This window comes from Pristis pectinata, chromosome 8 (assembly GCF_009764475.1).
Source record: "Pristis pectinata isolate sPriPec2 chromosome 8, sPriPec2.1.pri, whole genome shotgun sequence".
In the NCBI taxonomy this organism is placed as follows: domain Eukaryota; kingdom Metazoa; phylum Chordata; class Chondrichthyes; order Rhinopristiformes; family Pristidae; genus Pristis; species Pristis pectinata.
In genome coordinates this window covers 17041441-17067794 of record NC_067412.1, presented here as the reverse complement: position 1 = coordinate 17067794, position 26354 = coordinate 17041441, and the positions used below count along the sequence as shown (strand labels likewise).

Genomic DNA, 26354 nt, shown 5'->3' with positions numbered 1-26354 from the left:
CAACAGTAAATGGTTGCTTAGGAAGCAAATTTCAAAAAAAATGTATACATCAGATGAAAGAATGGTCTCTGATGAAGCTTTGAAGTGGAAAAATAAGACATAAAATTGCAATATTCCTATCTCAACTAGTGGGCTTGTACACGTTAAAGCAGCCACAACCTCAACCTAACTCTGGATCTAGTCTGATTTATCCTCTGTTAATCAAACACTAGGTAACAGAATAAAAATCAAATTGCACCTGTATAAAAAAATTGTACAGGCAGCCTTTGGATTTGATTTTTTTTATCCCCAGTGATGTTTAAAACAGGCCACAGCAGAGATAGTCTGAAGACAACTTCTGATCGAATAATGTTTTTCATTTTGTACAGGATTGGAGGCATTTCCCCCAATATTGGTTTACCCCACGCTTTGGGCACCCAAGTTTAGACATTAAAGAGCATCTTAGATAGACTCTGGCATAGATAGAGTCATAAAATTCTCATCGCACAAAAGAAAGCCATTCAGCCCATTGATTCTTTGCCAACTCCTGGTAAAGCAATCCCAGTTTCCATTTCCTCACTCATTCCCCATAGCCCTGTAAATTACTTTTCTTCAGGTTTATCTAATTCCCTTTTAGAGGGCCTGATTGATTCTGTTTGCACCACTATTACAGGCAGAGAGTTCATATTACAGCTCCCACTATATTGGGTGCCATGGTGGTGTAACAGTAGGTACCACTACCTCAAGAGCTCTGGGATCCAGGTTTGATCCTGATTGCAGGTGCAGTCTGTGTGGAACCTCCATGTGCTCTCTGTGACCATACAGGTTTCTCTTAGCTTCCTCCCACGTTGCAAAGATATGCTGGTTTGTTAATTGGCTACACTAAATTACTCATTAATGTGGATTAAGAGGGAAAAAATGCATCAAGGGGGAGTTGAAGAGCATGTGTGAGAGAGATTAAGTTCACAGAAGTATAGGGAATAAAGAGAGATGGAGCAGGAAAAATAGGATTGCTTTCTTGGGAGCCACTTTGGACTCAAATGGACTGAATAGCCTATATAAGCTTCTATGTCTATATAAGCTTAAGATAAGATAAGTTCTCTTTCTTACACCCTTTTGTACTTGCTGCCCAAAATTTTAAATTTCTGCCCTGGGTCCTTGACCATCCACCATTGGGAGTAACTTCCCTCTATTTATCCTTTCTAAGCCAGTCATGATGTTATACACTTCTATCAAATCGGCTTCCTGCGTTCATTGCTCCAAGAACAACCCCAGCTTCTTCAGTCTAACCTTGTAACTAAAATCCCCAAATCCTGAAACCATTCCAGTGAAATCAAAGTGCTTTGAAACCATAATTCCACACTGACTTAGGACATATTATTCATCTATTCAAAAGTCATATATATGTAATATTTAAGTGAAAATGAAAAATAGTTCAATTTATATTTAAAAAATTGTAAATTGAAGTAATTTTGGACTGTTAGCAATCTCAAACACAACCAAGCAGTTCTTCCTTTAATCCCAGTTTCACCATCTCTTCCTGTACTTCTATTATTCTGTGTCAATGTTGATGCATAAATCAATTACTAAACAGAATAGATAAACTCATAATCTCTGCCACAAGTCCATGTTGAATGCAATTTGAGCTGTGACCATAATTCATACTTTGGTAGATCCAGATTGAATTCCTGCAGGTGTATTCAGTTTGGGGGGAAATATTAAACTCTTTGGAACAAATAGATTTAGCAACTCCCTCACAAAAATAATGGAACAGGAAACAGGGGGACCCAGGACTGCCACTTCTCAGAAAAAAAAATCACTGCATATGAATTAAGCAGAGATATTCTGAAGAAAATATTCAAAGCTGTGATTTAAACATGCATGCTGTGCAGTGGTTTAGTGGAGCAGTGTGTTGCTGCTTAAATGTGATGTGCAGAGCAATGCACTAATGTTCCTGCCGTACATATAGTGAACACTCCTATTCCCAACAAAGTAATGAAAGGGAGTCGGGGGAGAGCCCAGTATCTGGTCTTGTAGCTGTACTTCCAGGTTTGACTCCTGGTGGTCTTCATGTGAAGCTTTACCTAACAGTATGAACAGAGTTAAATTTAGATGAAAAAAAGAGCTTTAGTTTATATAGCCCTTATTGCAACCTCATGATGTCCCTAAATGCTTACCAGCTGAAGTGATTCTTTTGACAGTATTTATAGTCACTGTAGGAAACTCAGAACTAATTTGCACACAGCAAGTTCCACAAATAGGAATGTGGTATTAGCCAGATAATCTCGTGATTCAGTTACATTGATTGAAGTATAAACACTGGCCAAGACACCGAGGAGAATCCTTTTCTCTGCCTCAAGATAGTACGATGGATTCTTTTCCATCTGCCTAAGTGAGCAGAGATAGTCTCAGTTTATCATCTGTAATTAAAACAGCACCACTGACAGCACGGGGCAGCACAGTGGCACAGGCTAGTAGACCCACTTTCTCACAGTGTCAGAGACCTGGGCTTAATCCTGACTTCAGATGCTGTCTGGTGGAGTTTGCATATTCTTCCTATGACCATGGGGGTTTCCTCCCAGTGCTCTGGTTTTCTCCCACATCCAAAAAAATGTGCAGGTTGATAGGTCAAATAGCCACTGTAAATTGTCCCTTGAGTGGGAGAATCTGGAGGGAGTTGTTGAAAATGTGGAGAAAATGGGATTATTGTAGGATTAGTATAAATGGGCAGTTGACTCAGTGGGTCTGTTCCTGTGCTGTATGACTCTTTGACATCTCCTCCAAACTGCATTGGACTGCCAGTCTAAATTAAGGCAAGACCCTTAACAGTATTGAAAAGCAGAGAGACCTTGGGGTGCAAGTCCATTGCTCATTGAAAGTGATGACACAGGTAGACAGGATGGTTAAGAAGGCATATGGAATACTTGCATTTATTAATCGGGGTATTGAATATAGGAGTCAAGAAGTCATGATGCATCTCTATAGAACTCTGGTTAGGCTGCATTTAGAGTATTGCATGCAATTCTGGTCACCTCACTATAGGAAGGGTGTTCAGGCTTTAGAGAGGGTGCAGAGGAGGTTTATTAGGATGCTGCCTGGATTAGAGGGCATGTGCTGTCAGGAGAGGCTGGACAGACTTGGGCTCTTTTCTCTGGAGCGGCGGAGGCTGAGGGGTGATCTGTTGGAAGTGTATAAAATTATGAGGGGCATGGATAGGGTGGACAAGCAATATCTTTTTCCCATTGCTGAACGATCCAATACCAGAGGGCATGCATTTAAGGTGAGAGGGGGTAGGTTCAGAACAGATGTGAGGGGTATATTTTTTACTGAGAGAGTGGTGGATGCCTGGAATGCTTTGCCTGATAGGGTGGTGGAGGCAAATTCATTGGGAGCTTTTAAGAGGGGCTTGGATGAGCACATGAATGAGAGGAAAATGGAGGGATATGGGCATTTTGTAGGTAGGAGGGAATAGCTATGTCATCACAACATTGTGGGTCGAAGGGCCTGTTCTGTGCTGAACTGTTCTATGTTCTATGTTTACATTCAGTTCTTTCGGATAGGATCTGAATCTACAAATCACAGGTGACGGGGCTTCTAACTGGCTTATGGATAACCAGAGCCATTCATCAGTGCCGTCATTCTGTGCAAGATTGCAAAACATATTGGTTTCTCTTTTCTTCCTTTAAAATAGTTTTGCTAAAATGATTCAATTGGTTAATTTGAGATAGAAAGCTAACATTCCTTCCTCCTCTGCCACTGAGTAATCTCTCCATTCTTTTGAAAATAATGACTATTGCTATAATCTTCTGAAAATGGTGATACAGTTACAATGCCTGCTACTTATTTCTAGGTGTACAGTGGAGCTGAGATTCCTCCTTTAATAGAACAGAGAATTGCTTGTCTTTCACCACAAGCCTCTGAAATAAAATGAGTTCACAATTTTACTTGCAAGCTGTTAATTATACAGAAAAAAAAAGAGTGCATGAAATATCACCAGTGTTCTCTGTGAGCTTGGAATCAATACACAGTGTCACAAGTGCATTGTGCTGATCAAATATTAATAGGAATATAATTCCTAGCTCCACCTGGTTGTTTCCATGACACCAGCAAACTGCATGATTCTGTGTTGATGGAAGGTTTTAAGTACGGGAATAGACTGGAGGTTCAGAAATCCTATAAATTGTGATGATACTAATGAAAGATTAATCAGAAGGATACAACAGCTCTCTTTAAAGTGGACTGGAGCCGGGAAGCATTCCTGGTAAATCCCCTGCCCATGGGGAAACATCAGGGATGCTTGGAGTCAGAAGGCTTCCACAGGATATCAGTGACTGCAACCTAACATAAAATTCTACTCTTTTCAACTGAGATTTTAAACAAATTGCCAACATTTTCTTTTGACTTGTAAACTAAAAAAAATCTACTCCTTAAGTGCCAAATTGGACCATGTAAAATGTTGTAGAGGAAAACCTAGAACGATATTTTTGCAATGAGTATATTCATCAGTACTCCATCCCACCTCATCTCTATGGATCCATGTCTTTTTAGGATTCCTTTCCTGCAGGCTTGGACATTTTGCTCTGCTTTAGTGGACCCAGATGCAAAATCCTTGCAAATCTATTTCATGTGCCTGTTATTCCTGTGCTTGTGTATCTGGGGAGATTATTTAACTCGTAAGGGCACTGCATCCATGTCTATCGCTGACTTTATCCGATACCCACATGGAATTGTTTGAGGAAGTAACAAGGAGGGTTGAGGAGGGTCCATGAGGGCAATGTGTTCAATTCAGTTTCTAAGGATTTTAGCAATAAATTTGAATAAGTGTCACACAGAAGGCTGGTCAAGAAAGTAAAAGCCCATGGGATCCAAGGGAGAGTGGCAAAGCAGATTCAAAATTGGCTCAGTGGCAGGAAGCAAAAGGTAATGGTAAATGGGTATTTCTGTGGCTCTTTCCAATGGGGTTCCAGAGGGCTCGCAAAAGCCTCCCTTTTTTTTGAAAAAACTACTTTTATTTTGATTAAAGCAACCTTTTATTGCTTAACCTTGCAGTTATTCTTATGTATATTAATAATTTAGGCCTAAATGTAAAGAGCATGATAAAGAAATTTGCACATGATATGAAAATTAGTTGTGTGGTTGACTGTAATAAAGAAAGCTTTAAGTTGCAAAGGGATTTCAAAGCTGTGGTCATTTGGGCATTGAAGTAACAAATGGAGCTCTGTCCGAAGAAGTATGAGGTAATGCATTTGGGAAGCTGCAGCATGGCAAGGGAATGCCTATACAGGCTGTCCCCAGGTTCCGAATGCCTGAGTTATAGACACCCCTACATACGAATGAATTCCCATAATATTATTAAATTAAAAGATCCGACACGTACATACGTTTGTGCCTGCAAATGGCAGAACTATTTTACTCTCTCTCCACGTTTACTAATTGTTCTTTCTTCTCAGTCTTATGTGCTTTTGATGCCATTCATTATAATACAATGGAGGTATAGATGTCATGTCGAGTGATTTTTTTTGTGTGTTTTACGACTTAGGGACAAACTCAACTTATGGACATCTGTAAAAATGGAACATGTTTGTTACCCAGGGACAGCCTGTAAATAGGAGGATTCTGAGAGGTGTGTTGAAATAGGGGGACCTTGGAAGGCACGTCTATAGATCCTGAAAGGTAGAAGTAACCTAAGGTGGTTAAAAAAGGCATAAAGGATGCTTTCTTTCATGAGCTGAGACAAAGCTATAAGAGTAGGGATATTATGCTGGAATTGAGCACAACACTGGTTAGGACACAACTCACATACTTTGTGCAGCTCTGATCATCACATTACAGGAAAGGCGTGGTCACACTGGAAAGGGTGCCTTGGAGATTTACAAGATGTCACCAAGAAATTGTAACCATGAGGGCCATTGGAAAGGCTGGAGCTGTTTTCTGTGAAACAGGAGGCTGAGGGAAGATTTGACTGAAGTGTATAAAATTATGAGGAGTCTGGATGGAATAAATAGGCAGGACCCATTTCCCTGAGCAGAGGGGTCAAAAAAACAGGGAGCATAGATTCAAAATAATTGGTAGAAGGAATAAAGGGGTGGTGTGAGGAAAATATTTTTCACCAAGAGGATGGAAGGAGCTCAGAACTTACTACCTAAAGGGTGGTGGAAGCAGAAACCTTCGTCATATTAAAACAAATCTGGATATGCACATGAAGAGCTATGAGCTGTTACTTGATAAAAGAGCTGCCCTGCCTAATTCTGAGTTGTAAATTTTCTATGATTCTGCTAACTTTTTTTTACGGATAATCAATGATAACATTGCAGGCAGTTATCGCAAAGGCAACATGAGTTTCCAAGGTCTTAGGCTGTGGAATTCTCTCCCTAAACTCCTCATTCTCAAAGCATTTTTCCTTCTTTATGATGTTTACTGAAATTTAACTCTTTGAACAAGCTTTTGGTTACTTGCTCTTATATCTCCTTACTTGGTTAAATGATAACATATGTATGCATCGTCTTATGCTACTTTGCAATGTTAAAGGTCTTATCCGTGCATGGTTGTTGGGGGATGATTGTGTGGAACCCAACTGCTGCGCCTTCTTCACCTGCTTCACTGACGCATTGGTCAAAGAATGGATACTTACAGCACTACGTTAGAAAAGGGACAGTTAATCTCACTTAGTTAATTAACTTTAAGTTAATAGTTACAATTCAATTCTAGGTAATACTAGAATTAAAGAAATGTTGATATCACTGGGGTACTTTGTGGCTTTAAAACCATACAGGTCTTGAGATTCAACATAGTTTTTCTCCAATTATCCTAATTTATTGGCTTGGTGTTAGATTTTGACCACAAAATGTGTGCACAGTACGCGGTTTTGGATGATTCGTGTGCTGATTTGATTCCAATATGTATGTGATGCCATTTTGGGTAACGCAAGACTGCCTGTGATATCATCAAACATCCAAAGTGTACAGACTACACAGGTAAACAATGCAGCAATGCCACTTGTAAACCTCACACAGCTGAGCACATACTCAGTGATAGACAGGACCCCCTCCAGTACAGTACTTGCAAATTAATTGCTGATTGATTTCCAATGAACATTAATTCAACCAGTCTTTGGTGATTTCAGAATTATTAGGAATTTGTACAGTCTGCAGGGAGCTGAGAAGATTATCTTGACTTCAAAGCCACTGCAATAACAATTGCTCCTAAGCATAGGAACTTTGACAGGATGAAAGGGAGGAAGAGTGGGGGCCACACAGATTAGGACAAGTTGTGCTAACTGGGAGAGGTGGGTCTCAGCAGGAAGCCTTATCACTCTTGATTAATTCTTCAGCATACAACTCAGTGAAGATCCATTAAGGAGGCTTTGAAGAAAATATGCCAAATATTACAACCACAACCCCAGTGTGAGGGAGTTCCCAATTTCTGCTTCTTCAAACCTACATCATCCAAGATTCTGGTCAAATGTCCTGATATATCCTTAGGTCAATCAGCATCTGTAGAGAGGGAACCGAAGTTAAAGTTTTAGGTCAATGACCTCTATCATGGCTCTGTTGACAGCTCATCAGTCTGAAGCGTTCTCACTCCACGGAGAGAGTCTGATCTGTTGAATATTGCTGGCATTTCTGATTTTTATTTTTCCTGCATCTGCATTATTTTGCTTTTCTAATTTTTATTCAAATCGCTCAATGCCAACTGTTGTTTGAAAATCAGTGCTGTGAAGCCACTTGGAGGTTTTGCTACATTAAAGGTGCTGTGTTTAAAAATTGCTGCTGTTTTAAACTCAGTGGAACAAGGGGGGGAGAGAAGACAGCTACTCACATGCAGATCTGACAGTCAAACAGAAATCAAATAAAATGTGAAGAGCTGAGGTGGGAAACAAGAGATATAATACGGCAGAAGTGGACTGTGGAGGAAATAAAAAGAGATACAGTTCGAGAAAGCAAGGCTTTCATTATGTCTCCCCCTCACACAGTGTGAGGGGGAGACATAATGAAATAGGAAGCAGATAAAACATAAGCTTTCTGAGGCCCAGGAGCCTGGTGAAAGATCAAAGTAAGTTGATGTCAGGGGTACCGAATACATCACGAGCAGCAGTCCTGAAGGGGAAATCCGCACCTGTTCTCCAGCTCCCCTTCATTCTGGGTATTATCTGTTTTAGGTAAGTTCACAGAACTACACTGTCCATTGTCTGTTGAGAAGATCCTCTTTTATTGCTGCTTATGCTGATGTAAACTAGCTGAGGTCAAGAAGAATTTTTTTGCCAGTGTTAGCTAGAGACTCTTGCGGCCTTCGTGTGGAATGGAAACGTTGGTCTGAGTCCAAAAGCAAAATTAATGCAGATGCTGGAAATCTGAAATAAAACAGGAAATAAATGAAAATCTTTGTTTTTCCTTCAGGTGGTTTTGTTTCTCTGTGAAAATTGAAACCCAATGTCCTCACATGTGATTAGTGAAAAGAAGTAAAAATGTGGTCAAATGTGAACCTGCCCTGATTCTAAATGCACCTGTACTCAATGTTCCATTATTTCTATAATGAGAGGGGACAGTGGGTGATGGCACTTGTACAAGACAAAAGTGCGATTATTCCAGTCACATAGCTAAAATTGTTTGTTGGCTAGGTGAGCTCTATTGTCGTAAAAGTAATTTCCAGGGGAAACATGCTACTCTCATAAATTTTGTTTGTTAACATTTGTTGCTGTGTTTTCAGCATTTTGAATCGATTCAGCATTTGAAGCCAAAAATTATTCTGGCACGAAAGCAAACCACTGCAGGTGCTGGCAATCTTAAATTTAAAAAAAAAGAAAATGCTACAAATAGTCAAGGAGTCGGGTAGCATCTATGGAAGAAGAAACAGAGTCAATGTTTCAGGCCGATGATCTTTCATCAAAAAAGTTTGGCGATGTTGGACATGTTGGAGATAAGTGGGTTTAAGTATAGAGGTGGGTAAATAAGAGGGGAGAAAGAAACAACTGTGTGAGGGTAGGGAAGAACTAAATGGAAGGTTTGTGGTAGGATGGAAGGCAGGTGACAGAAGGAATGTTGGTGGCAGACAAAAGAGAAAAGCGGAGCAATTAAAGAACAAATGGATTCAGAGGAGGTGAAATAATAGGAATGACCGAATCATTTCCAATAGCTGGGAAATATAGGAGCCATGGTTATGGTCTGCAGTTGTTGAATTTTCAGTTGGCTCTGGAAGATTAGGAAGTGTCTGACTGACCAAGCTTCTGCTGACCTTTACTGAAACAGTTCAGGAGGCTAAGAGCTGAAGGGATCAGAGTGGGAGCGGGATGGATTGGGGAAAGGTATTGCACAAAATGGTCACCCATTCGGTATTTGGGTAGTGAAGTGCAGTACGTTGTGAGCATTAAATTGCTGCTTTGTATAAAAAGACTGATTGGGGCCTTGGATGGTGAGTAGGGTAGAGATAGAAGGGCAGGTGGTGTATCTCGTTTGATTGTACAGGAAAGTGCCCTTTGGAGGGGAGGGGTGGTTAATGAGAAGAGGAGGGTCTTGCAGAGGGAATTGTATCTTCAGGTTGTTGAAAAGAGATGAAGGGAATAGTGTTCTGTGCTGACAGCATGCTAGAGATGGCAGAAACGGTGAAGGATGGCCTGAGACTGGTGGGGTGGAAAGTGGGGACGAGGGGAAACCTCCTGTGGTTTGGCAGGGATGGGAGGGATTGAGAGCATAAGTTCAGGAAATTACTCAAACCTGGTCAAGGACCCTGCCAACAATGGCAAAGGTGAAACCTTGGACAAGATAATAGGAAGATACAACATGGATGGTGACAAGTCAGACCAGCTGCAATAGTGAAATTGGATGAATGGAAAAGACTTCTTACAGAAGGTGAGGAGAGAGGTAGTGTAATCAGGATATCCATAGAAATCAGTTAACTTGAGGTATCCTTATGTGTTCCTCTGGAATTTATTTGTCCATTTTAAATTACATTCAAAAATTGAATTATGATTTTTGCTCCATCAGGGAGTAGTCCAACATAACGAGGGACAACCTTTATAGAAGTGTTTAAAATTATGAGAGGCATAGATAAGGTGGATGGTAACAGTCTTTTTCCCAGGGTAGGGGAGTCCAAAACTAGGGGCATAGGTTTAGGGTGAGAGGGGAAAGATTTAAAAGGGATCTGAGGGGCAATCTTTTCATGCAGCGGGTGGTGAGTATGAGCTGCCAGAGGAAGTGGTTGAGGCAGGTACAATAGTATCATTTAAGAAGCACTTGGATAGGTACATGGAGGGGCAGGGCTTGGAGGGATATGGGCTGAGTGCAGGAAATAGGGACTGGTTGGGTGGGCACCATGGTTGGCATGGACATTGGGCAGAAGGCCCTGTATCTGTGCTGCATTGGTCTATGACTCTACAACATCTGCAGGCAGCAAAGGAGGATGAGATGCAATGACCTACAGTATTCTCAAGGCACTTGCTTAAAGGAACTTGAAATGACATATTACCGGGTCAGCAGATGCTCAAACCAAAAAAAAGCATGATTTCTCTGCTGGTGTCTTCTCCGTATAAGAAAATATCCCCCTTAGCTCCTGAGCATGACATTTTCACATTCTGAAAACAGGAGCAATATATGCAGGCCTTGCCAGGGTCGCCCACATTGTGGGGATGAGCAAAGAAATTATCACAAGTATTCAAACACATTTTCTTTAAACACTGGCCGATGTTTTAATTTAAGATCCATGTGCTGCAACATATCTTCACCTTGGTCCTACAATTTCATCTGTTTACATCTGTGGATAATTGCAGTAATCAGACAATATGCCAAAGCAATATCTGCTACATGAATCATAATTTTAACTTGAAGAGAACCTTAGAGAAAATCCTACCTGAAAAAAATTTGGATTGAAAGCTGTGGGAACTATTTTTAACAGGACTCTTACTGTCCAGGAGAGCATGCAAACATCTCTCAACAGAAACATCAACTGTTTGAGGACGTGGACAAATACGTTCTTTCTGCTGTCAACATCACCCTGATATTCATGAGTGTTGCAGCTCTCCCTGGAAGATGCCATTAGTAGTCATATCAGTCATTAATGTGACAGAGGATCTCATACTGATGTGGGTGCATTTCAAAGATTGCTGCACAACATATAAGACACTGTTCCAATATATACAACACTGTTCAAAGACATTGAGAAGTGATTGAATGCAGTGGAAGCTGCTCAGACCCATACCTGTCATGTATTCACATTTAGCCATGCCATGGGCAGTTGAATGTTGGGTGAGATTAAAGAATTAGAGTTAAATGCGGGGAGTACAGCTGCGACATGCCAGGCAACCCCTCCCATTGTTTTCACAGTGACGACTGTCTGGATGTCTGGGTTTCCTGTCATGGACAGGGTTAAACTATCCTGCCACTGTGCCATTTATGACTCGGAGTTGGGCAAAGTCAGCAGTGAAATGGAAGTGGGAACTGTTGACTCCTCTCCAGTACTTCTCGTTGGCCAGGATGGGCAGATGTGGCACCCACCATACTTGCCTCCAACCAGTGTTAGCTGACTCTGATCCTGAGGAGGCAGCCACAATTTCCAGCTCGACTGTACCTCTGCTATTGTTTCTTTTTGCTTTACAGCCTTTTCAGACCTCCTGCTTCTGTACTCCTGCTGAGTATATCCCAGGAGTTGTGAAGGTTTTATGTTTACACTTCACTGCTGAGTTCTCACCCCACCACTTTTGCTACTTTTTTCCCTTTTCAAAATGGTCAAATAGCTCCAACAGAATTCAACAGACACAGTAGTGTAGCGGTTAGTGTAACGCTATTACAGCGTCAGCGACCCGGGTTCAATTCCTGCCACTGTCTGTAAGAAGTTTGAATTTTCTCCCCGGGTGTCTGCGTGGGTTTCCTCCAGATGCTCCAGTTTCCTCCCATATTTCAAAGACGTACGGGTTAGGAAGTTGTGGGCATGCTATGTTGGCACTGGAAGTGTGGCGGCACTTGTGGGCTGCCCCCAGAGCACTCTACGCAAAGATGCATTTCACTGTACATGTGTTTCGATGTACATGTGATTAATAAAGATATCTTAAATGCAGAAACATAAAGCTTGTATCTCAATTAATGGGAGCTTTTAGTACCAGTCCAAAATTATGCCTGGGCCATTAGTACTTCCATCAGTAAACTTTAATCACTTAAAATACACAGGCTCAAAAACGAAAATACTGGAAACACTTAGCTGGTCAGGCAGCATCTGTGGAAAGAGAAATAGAGCTAATGTTTCAGGTTGAAGACCCTTTTTGATGAAAAGTCTTTGATCTGAGAGGTTACCACACTGCTGCCTGACCTGCTGAGTTATTGAGTGTTGTTGCATTTTTTGTTTGTTTAAAATTTCCAGCATCTGCAAGTCTTTTTTAGATGCTCCAGGTGACCTTGCTGCTTGATGATGTGTGGAAAGATCAAAAAAGTGATGTTTGAAATGTTTAAAACATTTGTTTTTCACCATTGACGCTTGGTGAATGCACACTGCAAACGTCAACAGGCTTGTATCACCTAATTTCTCAAGAGGTGAGGGAGAGGGAGATGGTCAGAAAATTCCCTTGTTTCATGTAGTAGATAGATGGCCAGGAAATTCTGCTTCCCTGGAAATCTCTTCACAGAGTTGGGGAAATATCACAGCTTCCAAAACTTTGGGGGAGAAAAGAAGCGGTCGCTATAATTTTGTAGAAAGACAGAAGCTGGTGCAGTGTGCTCCACCACTAGCCCATGTCAAAGTGGGCCTTCCGGTCAGAGAATCAAGCAAAATGTTGGATATCTGAAACAAAAAAACAGAAAATGCTGGAAACACTCAGCAGGTTGGGAAGAGTTGGATTGAATATATATGGAAGGGAGTGTAGGGCAACCAGGAAGCATGCCTCATTTCTGTGCTCTGCATCCAATGTAATTAAATTCCACAATGAACTGCAGCGAACAAGATGAAGTGCCAGGTAAATGAGTCTCTTTAATATGCAGATCACAGCAAATTAGTGAAGAGAGTAAGAGGCCAACATTTTTAATAATACCATACAAATAAGTCTGTGGGAGCAACTGTTGCTGCTCTTGTAATCAGGCTGGTGTATTATCCTGTTAAATGTACCAATGCCTTGTATTGTTATTTTGTGCTGATTCTTTTGTTCTATGTTTTAAACCATAGAACAATACAGCACAATACAGGCGCTTCGGCCCACCATGTTGTGCCGACCTTCAAACCACACCTAAGACTATCCAACCCCTTCCTCCCACATATCCCTCTATTTTAAATTCCTCATATGCTTGTCTAACAATCTCTTGAACTTGACCAACGTATCAGCCTCCATCACCACCCCAGGCGGCATATTCCATGCACCAACCACTCTCTGGGTGAAAAACCTCCCTCTGATATCTCCCTTGAACTTCCCACCCATTACCTTAAAGCCATGCCCTCTTGTATTGAGCATTGGTGCCCTGGGAACGAGGCACTGGCTGTCCACTCTATCTATTCCTCTTAATATTTTGTACACCTCTATCCTGTCTCCCCTCATCCTCCTTCTCTCCAATGAGAACAGCCCTAGCTCCTTTAGTCTCTCCTCATAATCCATACTCTCTAATCCAGGCAGCATCCTGGTAAATCTCCTCTGCACCCTCTCCAATGCCTCCACATCCTTCCTATAATGAGGCGACCAGAACTGGACACAGTACTCTAAGTGTGGTCTAACCAGAGTTTTGTAAAGTTGCATCATTACTTTGCGGCTCTTAAACTCGATCCCACGACTTATGAAATCTAACATCCCATAAGCTTTCTTAACTACCCTATCCACCTGTGAGGCAACTTTCAGTGATCTGTGGACATGAACCCCCAGATCCCTCTGCTCCTCCATACTGCCCAGAATCCTGCCATTAACCTTGTACTCTGCCATGGAGTTTGTCCTTCCAAAGTGTACCACCTCACATTTCTCCGGATTGAACTCCATCTGCCACTTGTCAGCCCAGCTCTGCATCCTATCAATATCCCTCTGTAAGCTTCGACAGCCCTCCACACTATCCACAACACCACCAATCTTTGTGTCATCTGCAAACTTGCTAACCCAGCCTTCCACCCCCTCATCTAAGTCATTAGTAAATATCACAAGGCAGTAGAGGTCCCAGAACCGATCCCTGTGGGACACCACTAGTCACTGCCCTCCAATCCAAATGCACTCCATCCACCACAACCCTCTGCTTTCTACAGGCAAGCCAATTCTGAATCCACACGGCCAAGATTCCCTGGATCCCTTGGTCTCTGACCTTCTGAAGAAGCCTACCATGCGGAACCTTGTCAAACGCCTTACTAAAATCCATGTAGACCACATCTACTGCACTACCCTCATCAATCTTCCTGGTCACCTCCTCAAAGAACACTATCAGGCTTGTGAGGCAAGATCTTCCCTTCACAAGGCCATGCTGGCTGTTCCTAATCAGTCCATGATTCTCTAAATGCTCATAGATCCTATCTCTTAGAATCCTTTCTAACAGCTTACCCACCACAGACGTAAGGCTCACCGATCTGTAATTCCCTGGACTATACCTACTACCTTTTTCGAATAAGGGGACAACATTCGCCACCCTCCAATCCTCCGGCACCATCCCTTTGGACAACGAGGACTCAAAGATCCTAACAAACGGTTCAGCAATCTCCTCCCTCGCCTCGCGGAGCAGCCTGGGGAATATTCCGTCAGGCCCTGGGGACTTATCTGTCCTAATATTTTCTAACAACTCCAACACATCCTCTCTCTTGATATCTAAATACTCTAGAACATTACCCTTACCAACACTGTCCTCAGCATCATCAAGACTCCTCTCCTTGGTGAATACCGAAGAGAAGTATTCATTGAGAATCTCACCCACTTCCACAGCTTCCAGGCACATTCTCCCACTTTTGTCTTTAATCAGACCTACCTTTACTCTAGCCATCCTTCTGCTCTTCACGTACGAGAAAAAAGCCTTGAGATACTCCTTAACCCTACTCGCTAAAGCCTTTTCATGTCCCTTTCTTGCTCTCCTCAGCCCCTTCCTAAGTTCCTTCCTTGCTACTCTATATTCCTCATGAGCCCTATTTGATCCTTGCTGCTTACACCTTATGAATGCTGCCTTCTTCTTCCTAACTAGTTGTTCCACCTCCCTTGTCACCCATGGTCCTTTCACCCTGCCATTTCTTCTCTGCCTCACCGGGACAAATTTATTCTTAACATCCTTCAAGAGATCCCTGAACATCGACCACATCTCCATAGTATATTTCCCTTCAAAAATGTCATCCCAATTTACACTCTCAAGTTCTCACCTTATAGCCTCATAATTCGCCTTTCCCCAATTAAATATCTTCCCATCCTCTTTGCTCCTATCCCTGTCCATGACAATTCTGAAGGTTATGGAACAGTGGTCACTGTCCCCCAAATGCTCACCCACCGAGAGATCTGACCCGGTTCATTACCTAAAACTGATCTAATATGGCATCCCCTCTAGTCAGCCTGTCAACATACTATGACAGGAATCCGTCCTGGACACACTTAACAAACTCTGCCCCATCTAAACCTTTGGCACTAAGCAGGTGCCAATCAATATTTGGGAAGTTGAGTCTCCCATGATAATAACCCTGTTATTTTTGCATCTTTCCAAAATCTGCCTCCCAATCTGCTCCTCTGTATCCTTGCTGCTACCAGGGGGCCTATAGAATTCTCCCAGTAGAGTAACTGCTCCTTTCTTGTTCCTAACTTCCACCCGTATTGACTCTAGAGAGGATCCTTCCACATTATCCACCCTTTCTGCAGCTGTAATATTGTCCCTGACCAGTAGCGCCACCCCTCCTCCTCTTCTCCCCCCCCTCCCTATCCCTTTTAAAACACTGAAAACCAGGAATATTCAATATCCATTCCTGCCCTGGTGTCAGCCATGTCTCTGTAATAGCCACAATATCGTAGTCCCATGTTCTTATCCAAGCTCTCAGTTCATCACCCTTATTCCTGATGCTTCTTGCATTTAAGTAAATGCACTTTAGCCCATCCACCTTTCTACTTTTATAGCCTGTACTCTGCTTCTTCTTCCTCAAACCCTCTCTACCTGTTAGATCTGACTTTTCTACATCCACTTCTTCCTCTGACCTACCCCTCTGGTTCCCATCCCCCTCGCAAACTAGTTTAAACCCTCCCGAACCACCCTAGCAAACCTGGCTGCAAGGATATTGGCCCCCCTCGGGTTCGGGTGTAACCCATCCTCTCTGTACAGGTCCCACCTTCCTCAGAAGAGATCCCAATGATCTACAAATCTAAAACCTTCCCTCCTGCACCAACTTCTCAGCCACGCATTTATTTGCCACCTCTTCCTATTCCTACCTTCACTATCACGTGGCACTGGCAGCAATCCCGAGATTGCTACCCTTGAGGTCCTGCTCTTCAACCTTTTGCCTAGCTCCCTAAGCTCACTTTTCAGGACCTCATCCTTCTTCCTACCTATGTTGTTGGTACCAACATGAACCACGACTTCTGGCTGTTCTCCTTCCCGCTCAAGAATCCTGTGGACCCGATCAGAGACATCCTGGACCCTGGAACCTGGGAGGCAACATACCATCCGGGATTCAAGCTCACTGCCACAGAACCTCCTATCTGTTTCCCTGACTATTGAGTCCCCTATCACTACTGCCTTCCTCTTCTCCTCCCTTCCCTCCTGAGCAGCAGGACCAGTCCCAGTGCCAGAGACCTGGATACTGCTGCTTGATCCCTGCAGCCTCCAAAGCGAAAAACCTGTTATTGAGGGGAACGGCTTCCGGGGTCCTCTGCACTATCTGCCTGTTTGTTTTCTTTTTCCTTTTCTCCCCCCTGACAGTCACCCTTCTATCTACTTCCTGGACCCCAGAAGTACCTGTTCTAAGGGGGGTGACTGTCTCCTGATGTACAGTATCTACAAAACTCTCTCCCTCTCTGATGCTCCGCAGTGTTTGAAACTGCAACTCCAGCTCATCAATTTTGAGCCGAAGTTCCTCCAGCCTCAAGCACTTACTACAGACGTGGTCATCGTGGACCACAGCAAGGTCCACGATCTCCCACATCAAGCAGCTGCAGCACACCACCATGTCCTCCATCTGAACTAATTCTTTTTTTCCCCTACCTAGTTTTTTTTCCTACTTAAAAATTTATAACAGATAACAGGTAAACCTTACCTTTACCTACCAGCTACTCACCTGCTTTGCCCCTTTAAGCCGAAGCCCCTTGAGCCAAAGCCCAAAACACTCTGCTCCCGCTCACTCAGCTCCCCGCTGGATATGGCAGTCTTCTTTTTAAACTGTGTGCGCACTAACAATTGACGTCATGCGCCTGCGCAGTTTCTCCCCGCTATCCCCGAAACCGTTAAAACAAAAAAGGGTAACCCTCACCCATGCTGTAAGGGTAACCCTCACCTATGCCATCTTAAATATATTCTTTGCAAAGATGTAAAATTGGAAGAGCATCTTTAATTTCTCTGCTGTATTTATTAAGCATTGGAAACACGCAACCCCCACAGGAACAGACTGTACTGAGAATAATTTCTGACTGTATATTATTCATGTTATTGCTTTATTGTACTGTGGGGATGATGGTAGAATACCATATAAAAGCTTTACCAACTAGACTGAAATCACAAAAGCAGAGTTGTTGGGACTGAGCACAAGATTCTTGTGAAACAATTTCCTATTATCTTAGCTCATATTAGCATGGTATATCTCTGTTGGCTTCATTGCAGTGTTAATTGTTCTAGGTCACTGTATTGTGCAGTGTTCATGTACTGTTTTCTTTTACTAATGAGCTTTATCTGTTAAGTGGAAAGACAATCTCCTCTATGGTCGTGGGTGGAGATTGTGATTAATGGTTTTCACACATTGTATTCAAAATTAAATTTTGTGTTCTTTTCTTAAATATTTTGCAGACCAGACACAGATGAATAATGTGGGCCCAACCTACCCTCTGATCCCACAGATGGCCCAATCTCATTCCTATTCCACCCTGGGCCAAGGTTCTCACTCCTTTGAACAGCAAGTACCTGGCAAGGAACTTAATAAGTATGCCTCACTAAAAGCAGTGGGTAAGTCAGTGAGAGTGGTGCGAAATGCCTTCTGAAATGTACCTTTTGTGCAACCTTCTATTTTCATGGGCTAGGTCAGACCTTGTTTTGATCAATGCATTTATTAATGGATTTGCAAATACATCTGTCAAAATTTGCACCACAATTCCCTCTTCGTGACATCAAGACAATTCTTCCTTATATTCTTCAATTGCCCTGAATGTAATAAGCCCAGTTGTGTGTTAGCCCTAACAATGTGGCAGGGATGACTGGAGTAGATTCACGGCCTCCTGCAGCCAGTTCTCTGGAAAGCTAGGATCTCTGCAACCAAAGCAGCAGTTCTTGAATTTGTAACTCACACTGCAGCCTGAAAATCATTCCAAGTACAATAATAAAACAACAGGCAGCATCAATAAAAAGATCATATTTGCTAATGATTTCCACGTTCTGATATTTATTTGGATCTTGTTAGGACAAGGAAACCTTCACATCAATCAAACCTTTACCTGCTGCCTTTAGTCATCCTTTGTGAAAACAGAACATTCTTTGCAAATTACCCATGGGCTAACCATTGAAATATTTTCCAATATTTATCAGTTTATTGCCTTTTTGCTCCACCTATATGCCTTTCCAACTATGTCATTATTAGGCTGGATGGATTATATGGTGAAAACCTTGCCTTGGTGATAGCATTCTGGCATTAGAATCAGATAGTTGAGAGTTCTAATCTCTGTTCTGAGATTTGAGCCTATAATCTGGATTGACATTCTGGTGCAGTAATGAGAGGCACAAGGAGCAGACAGACTTCTAAAAGCTGATGACTGAGCTTCTTGTCTGGATGGCTTTGCTGGACATGAAGCTCACTGTAAAACGTGGTCTATTACTACTGCTTCCAGTGCACCAGTTTTATTGGGCTCTTCAGTGGTCAGATATACTATTAAACCTAATCTGTAGGTATACAGAATATTAATATGGATAAATTGATGTTATCCAAAAAAAAGCCTTATAATTAAACAGTGTTCCCTTCCAATGATACAATTTTAAGGAAAAAAAATTAGAGAATTCTCTCTGCTCTCATACCAATAGTTATCTTTCAACCATTATTACCAAAATTTGTTATTTTGCTCTTTCTGGGACCTTGCTGAGCACAAATTATCTGTCACACTTCCTACATTACCATAGTAATTGTACATCAACAGTACTTTGCTGGGACATCCTGAGCTCGTGTAAGACAGGTTATAAATGCAAACACTTTTCTTTGCTTTATATGATTGCTTTCGGGTTTGCTTACCACAGCAGCTTTCGGTAAAACTGCTTCACATTGCAGCTGCTCTGATGGACTCCTGCCGTAACTTTGGCAGGCCCTTGTTGCTATGGCTGTGAGCCAAGTTGAGAATCAGCTGCTCCAGATCTGAGGAGTTGCACACTCCTTAAACAGAGACCGAGCAGAGGGTCATTGCAGGTTACCCAAGTATTTTTTTTGCCAGTGACAGAGAACTGAAGCTCATTTAGATCCAGGTTAAAAACCAATGCACCAAGAGTTCAGGTGTTTTTAAATTGAAATAGTCTCTCCGAGCATCATCTAGCCCTAAGGCAGAAGACGACACTCAGCATTCCCCCTCCCCTGCATCCTCGTTCCCCCCCCCCCACCCTCCATTCTCTGTCCCCATCCCAGAAAGCAGACACATTCTGAACCTCAAAATCCCACTCCTGGAAGACCCATCTCTGACTCCATGAAGATGGTGTGAGTGGGGTCAGTGGTGGTAGGCGCGGGGCTGCAGTAGAAATGTAAAGATGTCTGACTATTTACGGGTGATGTTGCTGGAGCCCAGCATGTGATGAGAAATATTGTGCTCCACCATGTCAAATGTTGCAGACAGTCCAGAAAATAACTAGTATAGTCACTGAGATGGACACACAAGATGTTGTCTATGACTTTGATGAGGGCCATTTCATTATTGTGAAAACCAGGCATAAAGGAAGATGGCATCATGTACAAGGACTTGGATGAGGAAAGGATGGTTGAGGATGGTAGTTTGCGAGAACAGAAGGGGAGCATAAATAAGTGTTTTGTTGTTTCACTTGGATTTTTCTTCAGTAATTTCAGCAGAAGGAAGTGTCTTGCTTAGTAGACCTGGAACCAGTTCAGCTTTAAGAAGCTGTAATGCCTGCATAAGTATTGAAGTGCATAGTGTACTTGACTCATGAGGTTAAGTGACTCCAGGCAAAATGTTAGATGTGCAACTGAGTTCATTAAGGACCATCCACAGCCAATCCCTGGAGGAAATTTTCAATCGACTCTTCTGCAGCAAACACGTAAGATTTGGAAGAGTAAAAATCATTTTTTTAAAAAGGGAAACTGACTAAGCAAAGAAAAATAGCAGAGGTAAGTCTATTGGATAGATTAAAATGGATAAATTTGAAAAATAACGAACATTAGACCCTCATGGTTGAGATGTTTGATTTTTGACCTTGGAACATTTGGACTCACTGAACCAACAAGAAGCCACTACATATTTTAAAATTTATATCTACAATTTTTTCCCAAGAGTACAAAGCATATCTAATTAGTGGAAATGTCAACTAAAATAATTTAGGATGCACACCCCTAGTCTGATATCTGAACTTTTGGAAAGAAACATATTTAGAGATGCTGCATATTTGATATTGAGAACGATTGCAGTGATCTAGCTTTATGGGATTATCATCCCATAAGAGACCAAATAATTGACCTGCATTTTGGAATTGGTTTATTATTGTCATATGTACTGAGGTACAGTGAAAAACTTGTCATGCATACCATTCATTCATACAGATCAATTCATTACACAGTGCACTGAGGTAGTACAGGGTAAAACAATAACAGAATGCAGAATAAAGTGTTACAGTTACAGACAAAGTGCAGTTCAGGTAGACAATAAGGTGTAAGGTCATAATGAGGTAGATTGTGAGGTTGAGAGTCCATCTTACTGTACTAGAGAACCGTTCAATAGTCTTATAACAGCGGGATAGAAGCTGTCCTTGAGCCTGGTGGTATGTGCTTTCAGGATTTTGTATCTTCTGCCTGATGGGAGAGGGGAGAAGAGAGCAAGAGGTACAGACAGAGTCCATGGGGGGGAGGCTGGTTTCCGTGATGTGCTGAGCTGTATTCACAACTCCCTACAGTTTCTTGCAGAGCAGTTGCCATACCAAGCCGTGATGCATCCAGATTGGATGCTTTCTATGGTGCATCAATAAAAATTAGTGAGGGTCAAATTTATTTAGCCTCCTAGGAAGCAGAGGCTTTGGTGAGTTTTCTTGGCTATGGTGTCTACGTGGTTGGACCAAGACAGGCTATTGGTGATGTTCACTCCCAGGAACTTGAAGCTCTCAACTCTCTCAACTCAGTACCCATTGATGTAGACAGGAGCAGGTGCACTGAGCCCTTCCTGAGGTTAATGACCAGCTCTTATGTTTTGCTAACATTGAGGTAGAGGTTGTTGTCATGACACCATGTCACTAAGTATCTCCTTCCTGTACTGTGACTCATTATTTGAGATGTGGCCCACTACGTTGGTCTCATCTGCAAACTTGTAGATGGAGTTAGAGCAGAATCTGGCCAGGCAGTCATGAGTGTACAGGGAGTTGAGTAGGGGGCTGAGGATGCAGCCTTGTGGGGCAGCAGTGTTGAGAATAATCATGCCAGTGGTGTTGCTGCCTATCCTCACTGATTGCAGTCTGTTGGTCAGGAAGTCAAGGATCCAGTTGCAAAGGGAGTTGTTGAGTCCCAGGTCATCGGAGTTTGCTTGGAACTATAGTATTGAAGGCAGAGCTGTAGTCAATAAACAATAGTCTAACGTAGGTGTCTTTACTGTGCAGATGTTCCAGAGATGAGTGTAGTGCCAGGGAGATGGCATCTGCCGTAGATCTGTTTCAGCAGTAGGTGAATTGCAATGGGTCAAAGTTTTCTGGGAAGCTCGAGTTAATGTGTGCCGTGACCAGCCTCTTGTAGCACTTCCTGTTGGTGGATATCAGAGCCACCAGGCAGTAGTCATTAAGGCATGTTACCTTGTTTTCTTAGATACCGGGATGATAGTGGTCTTCTTAAAGCAGGTGGGAACCTTAGATTGAAGCAGGGAGAGGTTAAAAATGTGTGCAAATACCACCACCAGCTGATCTGCACAGGATCTGAGGACAAGGCCAGGGACACCATCAGGGCCAGATGCTTCCCAGGGGTTCACTCTCCAGAAGACTAATCTTACATCTGCAGTGGTGACTATGGGTTCAGGTGCATTGGAGGCTGCTGGGGTGGGTGGTGACATACCAATCCCCTTCTGTTCAAAACGTGTATAGAATGCGTTAAGCTCATCAGGAAGGGATGCGCTGTTGTCAGCGATGCTGCCCAACTTTGTTTTGTAGCCCGTTATAGCATGTAAGCCCTGCCACAACTGACGGCTGGTCTGGGACTCTATTTTGGACTGGTATTGACTCTTGGCATCTCTGATAGCTTTACAGAGGTCGTATCCCGATTTCTTGTAAAGGTCAGGGTCACCTGATTTGAATGCTGCAGTCCTGGACTTCAGTATGGAGTGGATCTCCTAGTTCATCCATCGTTTCTGGTTTGGAAGAACCCAGTTTATCTAGGCTTTCAAAATATAGCTGTTATTAAAATATACCAGTTCTATATTGCTGAAAATATTTCAATCCAATAAAAAAAATTCCTTATTTCGGAGTAAGAGACATTTACAAATTACTATAATATCCTTGAATAAATATCTTTCACACAGTGCTAAATTAGATTGTGTGTAAAGGTAGTAGCATTGTCATCTGTGGCTCAAATGGTTGAAACTTTGTCCCTGATTCAGAAGAGTGTGGTTCAAGTCCTTCTCCAGACAGTTGATCAGAACAATTAAGGCTGATTTTCCAATACACTACAAAGAGCGTACAGTGCTGTTGGAAATACTTCCTTTCAGATTATATGTTAAACTGGTCCTGTCTGCTACATCAAGCAGATGAAAGAGATCCTGTAGCACCATTCTGAAGGTATGAGTTCTTCAGGCCAATATTTACCTCTCAAACAGTATCACCAAAACACAGATCATTGGGTGATTGTCAGATTACTTTCTGTGGGATCTTACTGCATATAAATTGCTTTGTGTGTTTTCTGTGTTACTTGACTACGCAATGGTGCAAATGCCCTCTAGGCTGTAAATTTACAAGATTCTTTGATATCCAAAAGTGCTTTAGTCATTATTTGTAGATACTGTTGCAACGTCGGCAGTTTGCGCACAGAAAGCTCCCACAAACAGCGAAATGATAAGGACTGGATTATCTCTTCTTTTTAAACTGTGTTTACTGAGGGATATATATTGCCCTGAACACTGGTAAAACTTGTCCTGGTTGTCTTGAAATAATGCTACAGTATTTTTCATCTGCCTGAGAGAGCAGGTAGGGCTTCAGTTTAATGTGTCATTTGAAAGGCAATATCCCTACCAGTGCACCCCTCCCTCAATTCGAGTGTTAGACTAGAATCTTGTGCTCAAGTTTCTGAGATAAGCCTTGAACCTACAACGTTCATGCTCAGAGGCAAAAATGTTACCCACTGAGCCACTGACTTTAACACACAGCACTTGCTTGTCTAGTTTTATACCACCAGCAGCCATTTCATTCAGAGGTTATGTTCAATTGGTGTAATTTATGACCAGGTGAAAATTTACCATCCCCTGTAGCCCACTACGTTCCAGACCAGCACAGTAATGGTTTAAATACACATGGAAAACCATTGGCAGTGGTAATGAATAGGAAACCCACTACTGGCACACATACCTGTAAGTGCAGTGGGGGTCCTAGTATTGCATCAGTTAGGCAGCTTTAGGGGGAGATGGGGAGGAAGCAGAAAAATGTGGGGAAATGTGGCTAAAACAAGGCCAGGCATCTTAACCTTGTTATCGAAATGAAATCCAATCACCACACAGAATAGAATTCCTCTAGATGGAAGCTACTTTCTAAGAATGTGACAGTGCTAATTTTATATGATGTTCTGTCGAACCAATTCATTTAGAGGAGAAAGCTAAACAGTAATTTAGTGAGTTAGGATACAGCCAGACTGCTGAGAGTTGTTGAACAACCTCCACTGCTCCTTGGGAGTTCAGTGAGGTTAGCAGCAACAAAGGAGATGAAATGGAACAGACCCACATTACAAGCAAGAATACAAGTGCTCGATTAAAGGCTAATTAACTGATGGAGGGTGATACACATGTAGCTAAATGATTCACGTGTACTTCCCTGCATGCAGTTTGAATCCAATTGCTGAAGTAGAGCAAGTTTGACCTGTGGAAAAAAGTACATTTAAAGAAAAATAGGTTAACAAGTTGGTTCTGGGAAAGCTTGCCCAGAGGGCCCTGTTTAATATGCACGAATATATTAAAGCAGTGCAAATCCCTGACAGACATCAAAGGCTGTGCTTCCTCTTCACAGCTATTGGTGCATCCAAATTCAGATAAATAGGATATAGCATAAATTTGACAAAGAAAAAAGAAACACAGGCTGCACTGCAGCAACAGCAATCAGATCTTTGATTTATTGTAAATTTGAATATCAATCAATAAGCCTGTACCAATTACTTGCCAACGTAACACGAAGGGGAAAAGTACCTGTATTTCTAGAGAGTGTCTTTTCCAGACTTGGGACCTGCCAGATCATTTCCATGCCAATGAAGTGCTTCTTGAGGTGCAGTCACCGCTGCAATGTGGGATATGCAACAACCAGTTAGTGGAACCGTTTCACAGAACACCTGTGCTCTGTCCTTAACTGCGATCCTCATCTCCCCACTGTCAGTCACTTCAACTCCTCCCCCCCCCCCCACAAACACACTATCACAGTCCTTGGCCTCATACACTGCCAGGAGAATTCCAAGCGCAAACTGGAGGAACAGCACCTCATTTTCCATCTTGGAACCTTGCAGCCTAACGGCATGAACACTGAGTTCTCCCCTTCAATAATCCCCACCCCACTTCCCCACAACCCCACCCCACCCCCACCATGCTTCTTCTCCTCTTCCCTTTCCTAGCCTATCTCTTTTTTCTATGTTTTTTTTCCTTTCTCTCCTCACCTTTGACCCATCCCCCGGTGGATCTGCTCTCCCCTCCACCCCCTCCCTGCACCTGCCTATCACTACCTCTTACCTGCATCTACTTATCACCACCTTGTGCCCACCTCGCCTCCCCTCTTTTGTCCACCTATCACTGCTCTGCTTTTCCCTTCTATATATTGGGCTTCCCCTTTTCCTATCTTCAATCCTGAAGAAGGGTCCTGACCCGAAATGTTGACTGCCTGCTTTTCTCCACAGATGCTACCTGGCCTGCTGAGTTCATTTTTTTATTTAGTTTTTCATTTAGTTAGTGGACAACACAGTCTCACTGATACAAATATGCTAGTAATCATTTAATCTGCCTTTGGGACATTGGTTGAGTAATAAATATGACTTGGATAACAAGGAGCTCTCTCCACTCTCCTTTGAAAATGTCTGCATCTTTCACCTCTTCGTGAGAGAGCAGGTGAAGCCTCAGTTTAATGCTTCATCCAAAACACACTAGAGGGTCATCTGGCGTCACATTCAGGCCTGTGGGATGGGACTTGAACCTCTGACCCAGGGTGCTGCTTGACCAGGGTTTACATTTATTAAACTTAAAGGAAATTGGAATATCCAGAAATTCACCTTTTGCTGTTGTTTGTGTCTGCATAGCTAATGCAGGAGAGATGACATTTTCCTGGTTTGTTTGTCAGTCCATAAATCTAATTTTAGCTGACTTTTAACAATAATTTGTAAGCCCTCTATAAGAAAAATCAACGGAGAACAATATTATTACTTAGTGGTAAAAGAATGAAGGATGGTTTGAAGCTAAGGACATCCTTATGTTGATTTGTGAAGTAATTGATCACAGCACAACCTCACTTTAATCTTTGCCTCGCCCGAACAGGTTTATGAAAGAATGAAATGATAGTGACCTTGACTTACTTTTCTGTTTTAATTACCCTCTTCAATTTATTTGTGATGACTTTCATACCTGTCCAGAATATTATGAAGAGAATGGATTCTGCACATTAACAATATTAACAGAAGTTAAAGAATGACCTGAATTTCAGTAATTAATTAACATGAGAATCAGGCTGGCATCTATCAGCATCTGGAACCAATCTGTGATTGACATTCAGTTGAAAAGGTTAAGGAACAGGAGAAAGCATGTTGTCATGAGTTATAAGAAACAGTATGGTCTAACTGAGCCAAATCCTATAATAGCATTCTTATCCTTAATGTCACCATGAAAATGTGGTAACACACATCCCTTTTCCTTCTGTGGGCAA

The 26354-nt window shown here is 42.3% G+C and overlaps 1 protein-coding gene across 1 annotated transcript in view; it reads left to right on the top strand.

The window, feature by feature from the left end:
- Positions 1–26354, top strand: part of shisa9a (shisa family member 9a) — a 205955-nt gene that overhangs the window by 165584 nt on the left and 14017 nt on the right. The window contains exon 3 of the mRNA XM_052021270.1: positions 17877–18032. Within this exon, the coding sequence (XP_051877230.1) occupies positions 17877–18032 (156 nt within the window). The remainder of the gene's footprint in view (positions 1–17876; positions 18033–26354) is intronic.